Source organism: Piliocolobus tephrosceles, chromosome 21 (genome assembly GCF_002776525.5).
Source record: "Piliocolobus tephrosceles isolate RC106 chromosome 21, ASM277652v3, whole genome shotgun sequence".
Taxonomy (NCBI): domain Eukaryota; kingdom Metazoa; phylum Chordata; class Mammalia; order Primates; family Cercopithecidae; genus Piliocolobus; species Piliocolobus tephrosceles.
The window spans coordinates 145,011-160,267 of NC_045454.1; the positions used below are offsets into that span (position 1 = coordinate 145,011).

The window sequence follows — 15,257 nt, forward strand, 5'->3', positions numbered from 1 at the left end:
TCTCAAATGGCTTTATTTCCCCAGTGTGAGGAATCTGTGGGTGGTGACGGGTCTGTGGTCCCTGTTACCCCAAGGACCCTCCAGCCTCCCCTGCTGTGGCAGAGTCCCCAGAGGGATAACGGCCTGGGCTCCAGGACTTGATCCTCCCAGGCTGGGGCTGGTTCTGGGACAAGCCAGGCATGCTGTGGTTTGTACGGATGACACTCCCAAAGGTGGTCCCGACAGTGGCCCAGATGGGCACGGGGCTCATCTCAAGGACAAGGCCACCAGGTGCGGGGGCCGAGGCCCAGATGAGCCTTACTCTAGGAGCAAAATCCCCTGTGGGGGCTTCTCCTTGAAGTCTGCCAGCAGGGCTCAGTCTGGGGGAGGAGAGAAAAGAGAGAGCTGGTGATTGGCAGGGAAGGGGAGAGACAGAAAAACTGGGAGACTGGCATAAAAGAAGGAACACGAAGACCACAGTACAAAATGCTCAAAGGAGACCAAGAGAGTGACCCAGAGACCCTGGAAAGGCGCCAAGAGAGAAAAACACGCAAACATACTGGAACAGAGGCTGGAGATGCACAGGCTGATGCTACACACTGACCTTTGGGCCCAGGCAGGTCAGGGGGTGGCGGCCCACCTGGGGGCAGCAAGGCAGAGCGGCTCAGGGACTCGGCCACCCACCCGAGGACGCGGCTACAGTGCTGGATCTGGGGAACGGGAGGAATGTCAGAGCAGGAGATGGAAACCCCTGCCCGACCCCTGCCACAGTTCCCCAGCCAAACCCCAAGCCCTCACCTCCCGCTCTAGCACTTTCAGGCGCTGTTCGTACTCGCGGATGTGTCCCAGCTGTTTCAGTGCCATGTCCACCCTGAGAAGGGAGGGCCTCTTACCGGGGGCACCCGCAGCCCACCCACCCCCCCGGGGCTCGCCTGCTTCCCGGGCCTCCTCCCTCCCTCCCAGGACCCTGACTTCAACCGAAGTCAGGATCCGCCCCAGGCCAGAAGCCCTATCCCCAACCAGGCCCCGCTCTCACTTCTGGGACGTGCGCTTCAGACGCTCGGAGTCGCTCTCCCGCTTGTCCCTAGCGCATGCCAGCAGGAAGTTCTCCTTCTGTACCGATTCCCACGTTAGCAGCTTCCGCTCGGCTTCTTTAGAAAGGCAGACCCCTGCAGGGGCGGGCGGAGTCAAAGGGCTAAGGCCACGCCCCTTCCCAAGCCCAGCTGCCCCTTCTGACACCCTCAGAACATGCTATCTCAGACCCGGCCCCTGGTGATTCGAGAACATGCCCCGCCCCTCACCCCTAAGCCCTGCCCCTCAGTGCTTAAGCCCCGCCCCTTGTTGTTTAAACCCCGCCCCTCGCTGCGTAAGCCACTAGTATTAGTCATTTGGGGCATGCCCCTTCCCCTCGCCTTCCAGGCTGCCGGTCCCCTATACTTCTCCTTTTTAAGCCAAGCTCTGTTCTCACGGAAATGCTCGAGGGTCGGGGAGGATGGCTGGGGGCTCCGGGGGCGCCTGCACAATTGCCTGAGCAGGAGGCGCAAGTGGGAGATGATGATAAAGGGCGGGGCCAGCGCGGGCCGAGAGTAGAATTCCCGGATGAGGCTGTAGCGCTGCGCCTTCCAGTAGAGATCGCTGTTGCCCTGTACTTTGCCGAACGTGTAGCTGCAGAGGCCAGAGGTCAAAGGTCACTTGAGATAAGGGCCCAGCCAGAAGCAAGGACAAAGGTTAGATGCCAGGCAATAATTGTTCAAAGTCTACGGCAGCAGACAGAAGTCAAGATCACTAAAGTAAGAGGTTACAGGATGCGATTAGAAGTCAGGTTAGGGCTGGGCCCATTTGCTCAAGCCTGTACTCCGGGCACTTTGGGAGGCCGAGGTGGGCGGATCACCTGAGGTCAGGAGTTCGAGACCAGCCTGGCTAACATGGTGAAGCCCCATCTCTACTAAAAATACAAAAATTAGTTAGGCTTGGTGGCGGGTGCCTGTAATCCCAGCTACTGGGGAGGGTGAGGCTGAGGCTGAGGCAGAAGAATCACTTGAACCCAGGAGGTGGAGGTTGCAGTGAGCTGAGATCGTGCCACTGCACTCCAGCCTGGGAGACAGAGTGAGACTCCGTCTCAAAAAAAAAAAAAAAAGTCAGGTTAGAAGGGCCAAGGGTCAGATGTCCAGAGGTCAAGTTGGACATGGTATCATGGCTTAAGGTAGAGGTTGAAGTCAGGTTAAAATTGGGCTCAAAAATTAGCCAGGACACAAATAACTGACATCAGAAATGAAAATGGAGACATTACTACCGACCTTACCAAAATAAAAAGGATTGTAAGAGAATACTATCAACAATTACATGTCAACAAACTAGATAAGTGAAATGGACAAATACCTAGGAACACACAAATTACCTAAGCTGACTCAAGAAAAAATAGAAAATCTCAATAGACTTATCATAAGAGATTTAATCAAAAACCTTTCAATAAAGAAAAGCCCAAAACCAGATGGCTGTGCTGGTGAATTCTATCAAACATTTAAAGAAGAAGAATAATAACAAGGATGTTTCTCAAATTTGTCCAAAAGATTGAAAAGGAGAGAACATTTCCTAACTCATTCCATGAGGCCAGCATTACTGTAATACCAAAGCCAGATAAAGATATTACAAGAGCCGGGCGCGGTGGCTCAAGCCTGTAATCCCAGCACTTTGGGAGGCCAAGACGGGCGGATCACGAGGTCAGGAGATCGAGACCATCCTGGCTAACATAGTGAAACCCCGTCTCTACTAAAAATACAAAAAAAAAACTAGCCAGGCGAGGTGGTGGGTGCCTGTAGTCCCAGCTACCCGGGAGGCTGAGGCAGGAGAATGGCGTAAACCCGGGAGGCGGAGCTTGCAGTGAGCTGAGATCCGGCCACTGCACTCCAGTCCAGGTGACAGAGTGAGACTCTGCCTCAAAAAAAAAAAAAAAAAAAAAGATATCACAAGAAAATTACAGACCAGTAGCCCTTATGAATATACATATAAACATCCTGAAAAAATACTAGCAAATCTAATTCAGCAGCATATTAAGTGGATTTTACACCATAACTAAATGGGGATTTATCCTAGGAAAGTAAAGGTAGTTAAACATACAAAAACCAGTGCAAACACCACATTAATAGAACAAGGTGTGGGGGAAACCACATGATCTCAACCAACACAGAAAAGGCATTTGACAAAATTCAACAACACTTCATGATTTTTTTTTTTTTTTGAGACGCAGTCTGGCTCTGTCACCCAGGCTGGAGTGCAGTGGTGCAATCTTGGCTCACTGCAAGCTCCCCCTCCCGGGTTCACGCCATTCTCTTGCCTCAGCCTCCCGAGTAGCTGGGACTACAGGCACCCACCACCACGCCCGGCTAATTTTTTGTACTTTTAGTAGAGACGAGGTTTTACCGTGTGTAGGTGGCAAGTCACTCAGGTGCCGAGGCAAGAGACCGAGGGCACGAGCTGTTCCAGTGTAATAAAATATATAAAATAACAAGAGTTATACTAAATCTAGATCATAGATATGATTGCATATGAATATCATTAATCATTAGTTTGTAGCAATTATTCTTTATTCCAATATTATAATAATCCTTGCTCTACAATTATAACCTAGGAAAAACCAGGCCATATGGAGATAGGAGCTGAAGGGACATAGTGAGAAGTGACCAGAAGGCAAGTGTGAGCCCTTTGTCATGCCCAGACAGGACCACTAGAGGGCTCCTTGGTCTAGCGGTAATGCCAGCGTCTGGGAAGACGCCCGTTACCAAGCGGACTGTGGTGTAGCGGTAGCATCAGTGCCAAGGAAAAGCACCAGCTACTTAGCAGACCGAAAAAGGGAGTCTCTCTTTCCCCAAGTGAGTTTAGAGAAGACTCTGCTCCACCACCTCTCATGGAGCGCCTGACATCAGTCAGGCCTGCCCACAGCCATCCGGAGGCCTCACCGTCTCCCTGTGATGCTGTGCTTCAGCGGTCACGCTCCTGTTTCACTTTCATGTTCCATCCTGTGCACCTGGCTCCGCCCTCTACAGAGCAGTAGTAAAATTAGTGAAAGTATTAAAGTCTTTGATCTTTCTGAAAAGAGCATAGAAGAAATAATGACGTGAGCTGTCCTCTCTCTCTCTGCCTGGGCTACCTAACAGGGAAGGGCCCCCCGTCTGGTGGACACGTGACTCACGTGACCTCATCAATCACTGGAGATGACTTACACTCTTTACCCTGCCCCTTTTGCTTTGTATCCAAAAAATAACAACGCAGCCAGGCGTTCGGGGCCACTACTGGTCTCCCTGTCTTGGTGGTAGTGGTCTCCTGGGCCCAGCTGTCTTTTCTTTTATCTCTTTGTCTTGTGTCTTTATTTCTTTTTTTTTTTTTTTTTTTTGAGGTGGAGTCTCGCTCTGTCGCCCGGACTGGAGTGCAGTGGCCGGATCTCAGCTCACTGCAAGCTCCGCCTCCCGGGTTTACGCCATTCTCCTGCCTCAGCCTCCCGAGTAGCTGAGACTACAGGCGCCCGCCACCTCGCCCAGCTAGTTTTTGTATTTTTAGTAGAGACGGGGTTTCACCATGTTAGCCAGGATGGTCTCGATCTCCTGACCTCGTGATCCACCCGTCTCGGCCTCCCAAAGTGCTGGGATTACAGGCTTGAGCCACCGCGCCCGGCCTTGTGTCTTTATTTCTATGATCTCTCGTCTCCACATACAGGGAGAAAAACCCACAGACCCTGTAGGGTGGGCCCCTACAACCGTGTTAGTTAGGATGGTCTTGATCTCCTGACCTCATGATCTGCCCACCTTGGCCTCCCAAAGTGCTGGGATGACAGGCGTGAGCTACCAAGCCCGGCTTTTTTTTTTTTTTTTTTTTTTTTGAGACAAGGTTTCACTCTGTTGCTGGCATGATCATGGCAGTGGTGAAATCATGGCTCACTGCAGCCACAGCCTTGCCCTCCTGGGCTCAAGCCGTCCTCCTGCCTCAGCCTCTTGAGTAGGTGGGACTACAGGCATGCACCACCATGCCTGGCAAAATTTGTTTTTTATTGAGATAGGGTCTCACTATGTTGCCCAGGTCGGTCTTGAATCCCTGGCCTCAAGTGATCCTCCCACTTTGGCTTCCTAAAGTATTGGGATTACAGGCATAAGCCACCATGCCCAGGCATCATAATTTTTAAAAATCATAAACTAGGAATAGAAATAAACTTTCTCAACATGAGAAAAGGTACTTCTGAAAAACGCACAGCTAACGTCATACCTAATGGTGAAAGACTGAAAGCTTTCTGCCTAAGATCAGGAACAAGACAAGGACATCCACTTTTACCACTGCTATTCAACATTGTACTGGAAGTTCTGGCTAGAACAATTAAACAAGAAAAAAATATATAAAAAGCATCCAAATTGGAAAGGAAGAAGTAAAAATATCTCTATTCACAGATGACATGATCCTATATATAGGAAATGCCAGAGAATCACAAGAAAGCTTCTAGAGCTGCAGATTCAGCAAAGTTACAGGGTACAAGATCACACAAAAATCAGTTGTGTTTCCACACACCTGCAATGAACAATCCAAAAAGGAAATTCCACTTACAGCAATTCCACTTACAGCAGCATCTAAAGGTTAAGCACCTAGGAGTAAAGTTAACCAAGAGGGTGAAAAACCTGTAGCCTGAAAACTACCAAATATTGCTGGAAAAACATTAAAAAGAACACCTAGATGAAATGTCAGTACTACCTGAAACAATCTACAGATTCAACGCAATCCCAATGAAAATTCCAACAACTGGCCGGGCGCAGTGGCTCACACCTGTAATCCGAGCACTTTGGGAGGCCAAGGCAGGTGGATCACCTGAGGTCAGGAGTTCAAGACCAGCCTGACCAACATGGAGAAACCCCATCTCTACTAAAAATACAAAATTAGCTGAGCGTGGTGGTGCATGCCTGTAATCCCAGCTATTCAGGAGGTTGAAGCAGGAGAACTGCTTGAGCCCGGGAGGCAGAGATTGTGGTGAGCTGAGATCACGCCATTGCACTCCAGCCTGGGCAACAAGAATGAAACTCTGTCTCAAAAAAAAAGAAAAGAAAAGAAAACTCCAACAACCTTTTTGACAGACAGAAACTCTGATCTGCAAGTTCATATGGAATTGCAGGAGGCCCTGAATAGCCAAAACAATCTTAAAAAATAAAGGAGACTCATATTTCCAATGTCAAAATTTGCTATGAACCTACAGTAATAAAAACTGGGCTAGACGTGGTGGCTCATGCCTGTAATCCCAGCACCTTGAGGTGGGTGGATCACCTGAGGTCATGAGTTCGAGACTAGCCTGGCCAACATGGTGAAACCCCCATCTCTACTAAAAATACCAAAAAAAAAAAAAAAAAAAAAAATAGCCAGGCCTGGTGGCAGGTGCCTGTAATCCCAGCTACTCAGGAGGCTGAGTCAGGAGAATCATTTGAGTCTGGGATGTGGATATTGCAGTGAGCAGCGATCGCACCACTGCACTCCCGCCTGGGTGACAACAGCGAGACTCTGTCTCAAAAAGAACCCAAAAACCTGTGTGGTACTGGCATAGGGATAGACACAGATGAGTGGAATAGAATTGAAAGTCCAGAAATAAACTCATACATCTATGAGTGTCATGCATTTAATTGTAGCCTGCTAGAGATATGTTGAAGTCTGGTCAGGCGCAGTGGCTCATGGCTGTTAATTCCAGCACTTTGGGAGGCCGAGGCAGGTGGATCGCCTGAGGTCAGGAATTTGAGATCAGCTTGGGCAACATGGTGAAACTCCGTCTCTACTTAAAAATACAAAAATTAGCTGAGCATGGTGGCGGGCGCCTGTGATCCCGGCTACTCGGGAGGCTGAGGCAGGAGAATCCCTCGAACCCAGGAGGTGGAGGCTGCAGTGAGCCGAGATTGCGCCACTTAACTCCAACCTGGGTAACAGAGCAAGACTCTGTCTCAAAAAAAAAAAAAAGAAAGAAAGAAAAAGAAAAAGATATGTTGAAGTCATAGCCCGTAGTGCCTCAGACTGTGACCTTGTAAAATTTTTTTAATTTATGAAATATGTGGCTTTATTCAGAAATAGAGTTTACAGATGTGATCAAGTTAAAATGAAGTTATTAGGGTGGTCCCTAATCCAATTTAAGTAACGTTTTATCAAAAAGGGAAATTTGGAAGATGAAAGCAGAGGTTTCAATGATGCAACTAAAAGCCAAAGATGGCCAGCAAAACACTAGACGTGACAGGAGAGACATGGAACAGGCTCTCCCCGACAGCCCTCAGAAGAAAATGACTTGGTCGATGCCTTGATTTTGGACCTCTAACTGTGAGACAAGAAATTTCTGTGATTTAAAGCCACACAGTTTTTGGTACTTTGGCAGCCCTAGGAAACTAATACAATAGGTCCCAATAGGTCCAGCACAGGGGCTCATGCCTGTAATCCCAGCACTTTGGAAGGCCGAGGCAAGGCAAGAGGACTGCTTGAGCCCAGGAGTTCAAGATCAGCCTGGGCAACATGGCAAGACCCCATCTCTGAAAAAAAAAAGAAAGCCAATGAAATTTTATATTTTCTTGGCAAAAATCATGCCAATGAGAAAGGAAGCAAACAGAAGGACCCAACATAGGATTAAAAAGGAGTTTCATTTCTAAAAAAAAATAGGCTGGGTGTGGTGGCTCACGCCTGTAGTCCCAGCACTTTGGGAGGCCGAGGCTGTCGGATCACGAGGTCAGGAGATCAAGACCATCCTGGCTAACACGGTGAAACTCCGTCTCTACTAAAAATACAAAAAACTAGCCGGGCTTGGTGGCGGGCACCTGTAATCCCAGCTACTTGGGAGGCTGAGGCAGGAGAACGGCGTGAACCCAGGAGGCGGAGCTTGCAGTGAGCCAAGATCATGCCACTGCATTCCAGTCCAGGAGACAGAGTGAGACTCTGTCTCAATAAATAAATAAATAAATAAATAAATAAATAAGTAAGTAAATAAATAAAAATAGCCACTGGGCACGATGGCTTACGCCTGTAATCCCAGCACTTTGGGATCCAGCCGAAACAGGTGGATCACAAGGACAGGAGATGGAGACCATCCTGGCTTACAGGGTGAAACCCCGTTTCTACTAAAAATAAATAAACAAATAAAATTTAAAAAAAATATGGCCAGATGCGGTGGCTCAAGCCTGTAATCTCAGCACTTTGGGAGGCCGAGACGGGCGGATCACAAGGTCAGGAGATCGAGACCATCCTGGCTAACACCGTGAAACTCTGTTTCTACTAAAAAATACAAAAAACTAGTCGGGCGTGGTGGCGGGCACCTGTAGTCCCAGCTACTCGGGAGGCTGAGGTAGGAGAATGGCGTGAACCCAGGAGGCGGAGCTTGTAGTCGGCTGAGATTGTGCCACTGCACTCCAGCCTGGGCAACAGAGCGAGACGCCATCAAAAAAAAAAAAAAAAAAAAGAGGAAAAATGGGAAATTTTATATAATTTTACCAGAATAAAAAACAAAGTTGGCTGGGCGCGATGGCTCACACCTGTAATCCCAATACTTTGGGAGGCCGAGGCGGGCCACTCGCTTGAGGTCAAGAGTTCGAGGCCAACATGGTGAAACCCTGTCTCTACTAGAAGTACAAAAAATTAACCGGGTGTAGGGGAGTAGGAAGTGGAGGTTGCAGTGAACCAGAACTTGCCACTGCACTCCAGCCTGGGCAACAGATTATCCCAGCACTCTGGGAGGCTGAGCAGGGAGGATCACTTGAGTCTAGGAGCTCAAGACCAGCCTAGACAACATAGTGAGACCCCCCCTCTCCAAATAAATTTTTTAATTAGGCAGGCATGCTGGCCTGGCTAATTTAAAGTAGTCCCAGCTACTATGGGGCTAAGGCAGGAGCATTGCTTGAGTCCAGGAGGTCGAGGCTATAGTAAGCTATGATCACACCACCACACTCTAGCCTTGGCGACACAGTGAGACTCTGTCTCAAAAAAATAAAAATAAGGAAGTTCAAACTGGGCTCAGGAAGAGGATCAGTCCAAAGTACAAGTCACAAGCAGGGTCTGCTTGGGTCTCGGGAGAAGGCAGCATTAGATTGGATCAGAGTTCAGGGACTAAAGACAGAATTCATTAGACGGCATTCAAGAGTCATGAGAGGGCCATGGGTCATGCTGGTGGGGTCGGAGCAGAGAGCAGTCAGGCCTCACCTGAACATGGCAATGAGCAAATTGACCAGCAGAATGTTGGCCACGAGCAGGAAGATGACGAGGAGCATCACCACCAGCCAGTTGGCATACTGGGAGACGCAGACACCTGCCTGGGCCCTGGGAGGGTGTGCCCAGAAGCCGGGCTCCGACGAGCAGTTGCTGTGCTCCATGAGGGCCACTGTGAAGAGAGACATTCAGAGATGGGGTGATGGGGACAGAGGCCTAAGAAAGACAGAAAGACTGCCAGGTGTGGTGGCTCATGTTGTAACCCCAGCACTTTGGGAGGCGGAGATGGCCGGATCACCTGAGGTCGGGAGTTCGAGACCAGCCTGACCAATATGATGAAACCCACTCTCTACTAAAAATACAAAAATGTTAGCCAGGCATGGTGGCACGAGCCTGTAGTCCCAGCTACTTGGGAGGCTGAGACAGGAGAATTGCTTCAACCCGGGAGGCGGAGGTTGCAGTGAGCTGAGATCGCGCCATTGCACTCCAGCCTGGGCAACAAGAGCAAAACTCCATGTAAAAAGTAAAGCAGAGGCTCCTCTTTAAAGACTCTCCTCCCTATCTAATTAAGAATAAATAGTAACTTCTTTTAGAAACAAAATGTATTCACAGACCTGTGCTAACATTCTTAAATATCTGTTAGCCGTAATAAAGAAATCAATGTACTTTACATTCTTAGCTCCCACAATTTAGCCTAAATATTTGCCCTGGCATGCTTATACTGGTCCAAGCAAGCATTAGGTCATAGCCTGTTCCTATTCCTTATTTAAAAGTGTTTTTACCTTTCTCAACATTCCACAAGTTACCTCCTCCTTCCTTTGTTCTCCTCTGCCTTTGCCTCTTTTAAAAAGTTCTAAGTTACCAGCCAGTCAAGACAAATACAAAATGTAAAGTTCGGTTCCAGCCAATAAAAACCAGACACAGCAGTAAGATAGACGCGTCAGGTTATAAATGACCCTATCGCCTTTGTTCGGTGTATTCTCGTGGCAAAACTGCTGGCGAGTGTACACTTTCTACAAAAAATTAAAATGGCCTTACTAAAAAAATTAAATTGATGTTCAAGTACTATTTCTTTACGACACCAAAAAACAAACATTTCTAACATCCATCTAAAAAAAAAAAAAAAAGACAGCAGAAAGACAGAGGGGGTGGGGTGGGCAGAGACCCAGAGAGAAGATGATAGGAAATATAGGGTATCACTCAGAGATCCAGAGAAAGAGGGAGACAGAGACTCAGAGACATTTTCTTAGAAACAGGGGTACAGAGACCCAGAGAGCGGGGACAGAGACTCAGAGGGAGGCTGTCAGGCCCTGTCATCCCCCTCTACCATCCATGTCCTCCTGGGGGATCTGCCCGAAGATCTGCAGGTAGGGACGGTAGAAGACGCGGCGCAGGATACTTGGGAGGTCACTGTCCCGTGGCCTTAGGAGCCCCTCCGTGGCCACGCCGTAGGCCACCAGCCACACGCCGAGGAAGAAGAGGAAGAAGAACACATCCTTCATCTGTGGGGAGATGTGGCTGAATCTGGCCCCGCCCTTCCCCACCCCTTATCCCAAAACCACGCCCCTTGCTCCCCAAAGTCACACCCTTTCTCCACAGACCACTCCCTCCCCAGCCCCACCCCTTTTCCTATGGCCCCGCCCACTTCCACCCCGCCCCTCCCTCACCATCTTGTTCACAATGACGATCTTGGGCCCCAGCTGTTTGTTGACCGTGAAGATGTGCAGCAGCCGCACCGTGAAAACCATGAAGTCAATGCAGAGGACAGTGCGGCCCAGGTGGTACAAACCCAGGGTCAGCCTGTGGTGTGGGGAGATGCCGCAAGGGTTACTCAAGTGTCACAAGACGCCAAGGAAAATGGGAGTCTTCCCAATGCCATGCTTCAGATGAAGCTGCAGCCTCCACCGGGCAGGACCAGGACCCTCCCAGTCACCTGAGGTTTACTCAAATTTACTCAGTGCCAAGCTGGTCCACGCAGGGCACTGGCACCCATTTGAAAAATGGCTGCGTCTATTCAGTAATGACTGAATGAACGATGGCCTTAGCAAACAGCCGGTCCCCGTAAGAATCAAGCTGGGAAAAACTGTCGGAATATCTATCCAACCTATAAAAGGCAAAACATATAGAGTCCCCACAAACCAATAAGCAAAAGGAAGGAATAGGAAGGAAGCCAGGTAAAGGATACCACGTACAATTCACAGAATTCAAACGGCCAGTAAACATCAGAAATATCAGAAATTCCTATGGGGAAAATGAAAATGCTACCCCTATTTTGCATCCTCATGTACTTAAATTTTGGCTGGATTAAAAATCTAGTGTATGGACAGGTGCAGTGGCTCACGCCTGTAATCCCAGCACTTCGGGAGGCCGAAGCGAGCTCAAAAAAAAAAAAAAGGAAAGAAAGAAAGAAAGAAAAGAAACATACAAAAGTGAAAGTGAAAAGACAAGCCACAGAATTCAAGAAGATATTAAGACCAACAAAACTACCAAGGATTAGGATCCAGAGTATAAGGAGAAGAGCGAGATATATATACATAAAATCAATGGGCCGGGCGTGGTGGCTCACGCCTGTAATCCCAGCACTTTGGGAGGCCGAGGCAGGCGGATCATGAGGTCTGGAGATTGAGACCATCCTGGTGAACACGGTGAAACCCTGTCTCTACTGAAAATACAAAAAATTAGCCAGGTGTGGTGGCGGGCGCCTGTAGTCCCAGCTACTCGGGAGGCTGAGGCAGAAGAATGGTGTGAACCTGGGAGGCGGAGGTTGCAGTGAGCCGAGATCGCACCACTGCACTCCAGCCTTGGCGACACAGCAAGATTCTGACTCTAAAAAAAAAAAAAAAAAAGTCAATGACCCCCAATTTTAAAAATGGGGGGGCAAAGAAGACAATTGACACAAGCACACGTGGCCATTAAGCTTAGGAAAAGAGGTCCAACCTACCTGGTAGTCAATAGTGCATAAATTAAAACAAGGAGAAGTCATGTTTGCCCATTAAATAGGCAAACTTTTTTTTTTCAGTTAAATTGAGAGCTACATTTGAGAGTCAAAGTATCAGGCATTGTCAAGAATGGCCTCAAGAGGGCACTCTCTTATCCTGATGGCAGGGGTGGAAACGGGTGAAGTTACTTAGAAGGAAATCTATCCACGTCAAGAACATATGTACGCTTTGACCCATACACTTTACATCTGGGATGTAAACTTTTATTATTTTGGAATAATAAAAAAACAGAAGGCTGGGCACGGTGGCTCACACCTGTAATCCCAGCACTTTGGAAAGCCAAGGTGGGAGGATTGCTTGAGCCCAGGAGTTTGAGACCAGCCTGGGCAACACAGTGAGACCCCGTCTCTATTTAAAATGAGAGAGAGCGCGAGAGAGAACCTAAATGTCCATCTAGAAGGAACTGGCAAAACAAAGGATGATTCATCCATTCAATTCTGGAGATGATTAGACATTTCTCCCTTTTTGTTTGTTTGTTTCTTTGAGACCGAGTTTCGCTCTTTCCACCCAGGCTGGAGTGCAGTGGCTTGATCTTGGCTCACAGCAACTTCCGCCTCCGGGTTCAAGCAATTCTCCTGCCTCAGCCTCCTGAGTGGCTGGGATTACAGGTGCCCGCCACCATGCCCGGCTAACTTTTGTATTTTTATTAGAGATGGGGTTTCACCATGTTGGGCAGGCTGGTCTTGAACTCCTGACCTCAGGTGATCCACCCGCCTCGGCCTCCCAAAGTGCTGGGATTACAGGCGTGAGCCACCGCGCCTGCCCACTTCTCCCTTTTAAGCTGAGATCTTTCCATTTTTCTCATGTAGTAATTCTTCCTTCACCTGGAAAGTGGTGGGTTTGATAAACTGTCCAAAATATTGCTGGCAATCCTAGAGCATGGTAGCATACGGCCTTAGCCCTTTCATCTCAAAAGTCACTTTATACAAAATACAACAAATGATAAACAGAAGTATTAGTGTTCTACAAAACTCTCATATCTTGCTCCCTGCTTGAATAAATTATTTATGTCGAATCACTTTGTGATACTGCTAACACAGCTTAGAGGAAGCCTGCCTTTCAGCGTGGCTACTGAGAAAAGCTGGAGTAGGGATCATCACTGTCATCACTGTCAACCATTCAGGATGTGTCAGGTCCCTTGTGAACAGTCACCAGCTTGTTGGCCAGGCACGGTGGCCCACATCTGTAATCCCAGCACGTCTGAAGGCTAAGGCGAGTGGATCACTTGAGGCCAGGAGTTCAAGGCCAGCCTGGCCAATATGGCAAAACCCCATCTCTACGAAAAAAATACAAAAAAAAATTTAGCTGGGTGTAGTGGTGCATGCCTGTAATCCCAGCTACTCGCAAGGCTGAGGCAGGAGAATCGCTTGAACCCAGGAGGTGGAAGTGGCAGTGAGCCAAGATTGTACCACTATACTCCAGCCTGGGCGACACAGCGGAACTCTGGCAAAAAAAAAAAAAAAAAAAGGAAAGAAAGAAAGAAAGAACGAACGAACAAGCAGTCACCAGGTTGTGTCCGTAAAGTTTTCTGTTTGCTCTCCTCAAAAGCAGGAGTATCCTAATGTGGCAGGGCAAGGGTCAAACCCTTAGCGTGGAGGGATGGAAGGATGGATGGAAGGAAGGAAGAAATGAAGGAAGGAAGGAAGGGGGAAGGAGGGAGGGGGCAGAGGAGACAGGAAGAGAGAGAGAAAGAAAAGAAAGAGAAAAAGAAAGAGAGAGAAAGAAAAAGAGAGAGAAAGAACGAAAGAATGAAAAGAATGAAAGAACAGAAGGAAGGAAAACGAAGGAAGGAAGATGAAGGAAGGAAGGAAGGAAGGAAGGAAGGAAGGAAGGAAGGAAGGAAGGAAGGAAGGAAGGAAGGAAGGAAAAGAGTAAGTCGGGGGCAGGAGGGCAAGGGGCCTGGGACCAACGAGCTGTGTGGAGGAACAGGAAGGAGGAGGTGGGGTTGGCACGCAGGTCGGGGCGCTCCCAGAAATATGTGTTAACTTTCAGACCTAGCAATAAATAGCCACAGAGGCTGAGTGGCGGACAGCGGGGTTTTCCCCTGAATCCTGCCTTCTCTGAAGCCAGATCTCCAGGTGCCAGTCAATTACCCTGGGGCAATCGTCATGCCTGACTTTCCTAAGAGGGGTTTTGTTTCTTTTTCTCCAGTCAGCAGGGATGGCTTGACCTGCTGCCCAGCTGCGGGGAAGCCAGGAGTGGAGACCCCGGGAGTGGGCAGGAAGGATGACAGGTGGCCAGGGGCCGGGGTTCCAAGGCCCCGGGGCACTCACCGGCAGCCCACGCCCAGGAGGAAGAAGGTGAGGGCCACTAGGTCGCACTGGTTCCAGCTGTCGGCGAGGTAGAGGCACAGGCGCTGGCTCAGTGAGGCACAGCCAGGCCCGGGGCCCCCGCTGGCCAAGCTGCCCCCGCCTCCGCTCAGGCCCTGGCGCAGCTCCTCGCATAGCAGCGTGAAAGCCCAGAAGTAGAGCAGCAGCTCCAGGGCGCCGGGTGGCGCCGGCTGGAAATCCACGAGCAGCACCCGCGCGAAAAGCAGCAGGAACAGCAGGTAGGTGACCACGTTGCCCATGAAGACGGTCACCGGCGCTCCCCAGAAGTGGAACCAGCGGCGTAGGCACCAGTGCCCCCCGCAGTAGCCCCCGCAGCAATCCCGGCGGCCGGGCTGGCGCGGGATCCCCAGCGGCGTCTTCTCGGCGGGATCCGCCGTCCTGTTGGGGAGAGAAGAGAAGGGACCCTGTCTCAAAGGACAAGAGTCCTGATCTCCACCATCATGGAGACTTTTGGCCTGGCACATCTGACCCTGCTGACCTGAAACTCAGTCTGCCCAGCGCTACCTTCTTGGGTTTTGACTCTTGTATCTAACCTCTGACCTCTGAAATCTCCCGTCAAGAGGTGAACTGATCACTTGAGCCGAGGAGTTGGAGACCAGCCTGGCCAACATGGCAAAACCTCGTCTCTACAAAAAATATTTTAAAAATTTAGCTCTCTACTAAAAAAATACAAAAAACTAGCCGGGAGTGGTGGCGGGCGCCTGTAGTCTCAGCTAGTCGGGAGGCTGAGGCAGGAGAATGGCGTAAACCCGGGAGG

General features: G+C 49.3%; 1 protein-coding gene across 5 annotated transcripts in view; it reads right to left on the minus strand.

Annotated features, from left to right (window-relative positions):
• Positions 1-15,257, minus strand: part of LOC111534884 (transient receptor potential cation channel subfamily M member 4) — a 54,125-nt gene continuing 38,868 nt past the window's right edge. For 4 of the 5 annotated variants that reach the window (XM_026453109.1, XM_026453112.2, XM_026453111.2 and 1 more), the window contains 9 exons: positions 14,444-14,878; positions 10,839-10,971; positions 10,499-10,673; positions 9,166-9,343; positions 1,448-1,644; positions 1,016-1,148; positions 778-850; positions 584-689; positions 1-359 (listed from right to left, as the gene is read on the minus strand). In XM_026453109.1, the coding sequence (XP_026308894.1) occupies positions 355-359; positions 584-689; positions 778-850; positions 1,016-1,148; positions 1,448-1,644; positions 9,166-9,343; positions 10,499-10,673; positions 10,839-10,971; positions 14,444-14,878 (1,435 nt within the window). In that variant the 3' untranslated portion in view covers positions 1-354. The remainder of the gene's footprint in view (positions 360-583; positions 690-777; positions 851-1,015; positions 1,149-1,447; positions 1,645-9,165; positions 9,344-10,498; positions 10,674-10,838; positions 10,972-14,443; positions 14,879-15,257) is intronic. The other variant, XM_026453110.2, reaches the window with a different exon arrangement.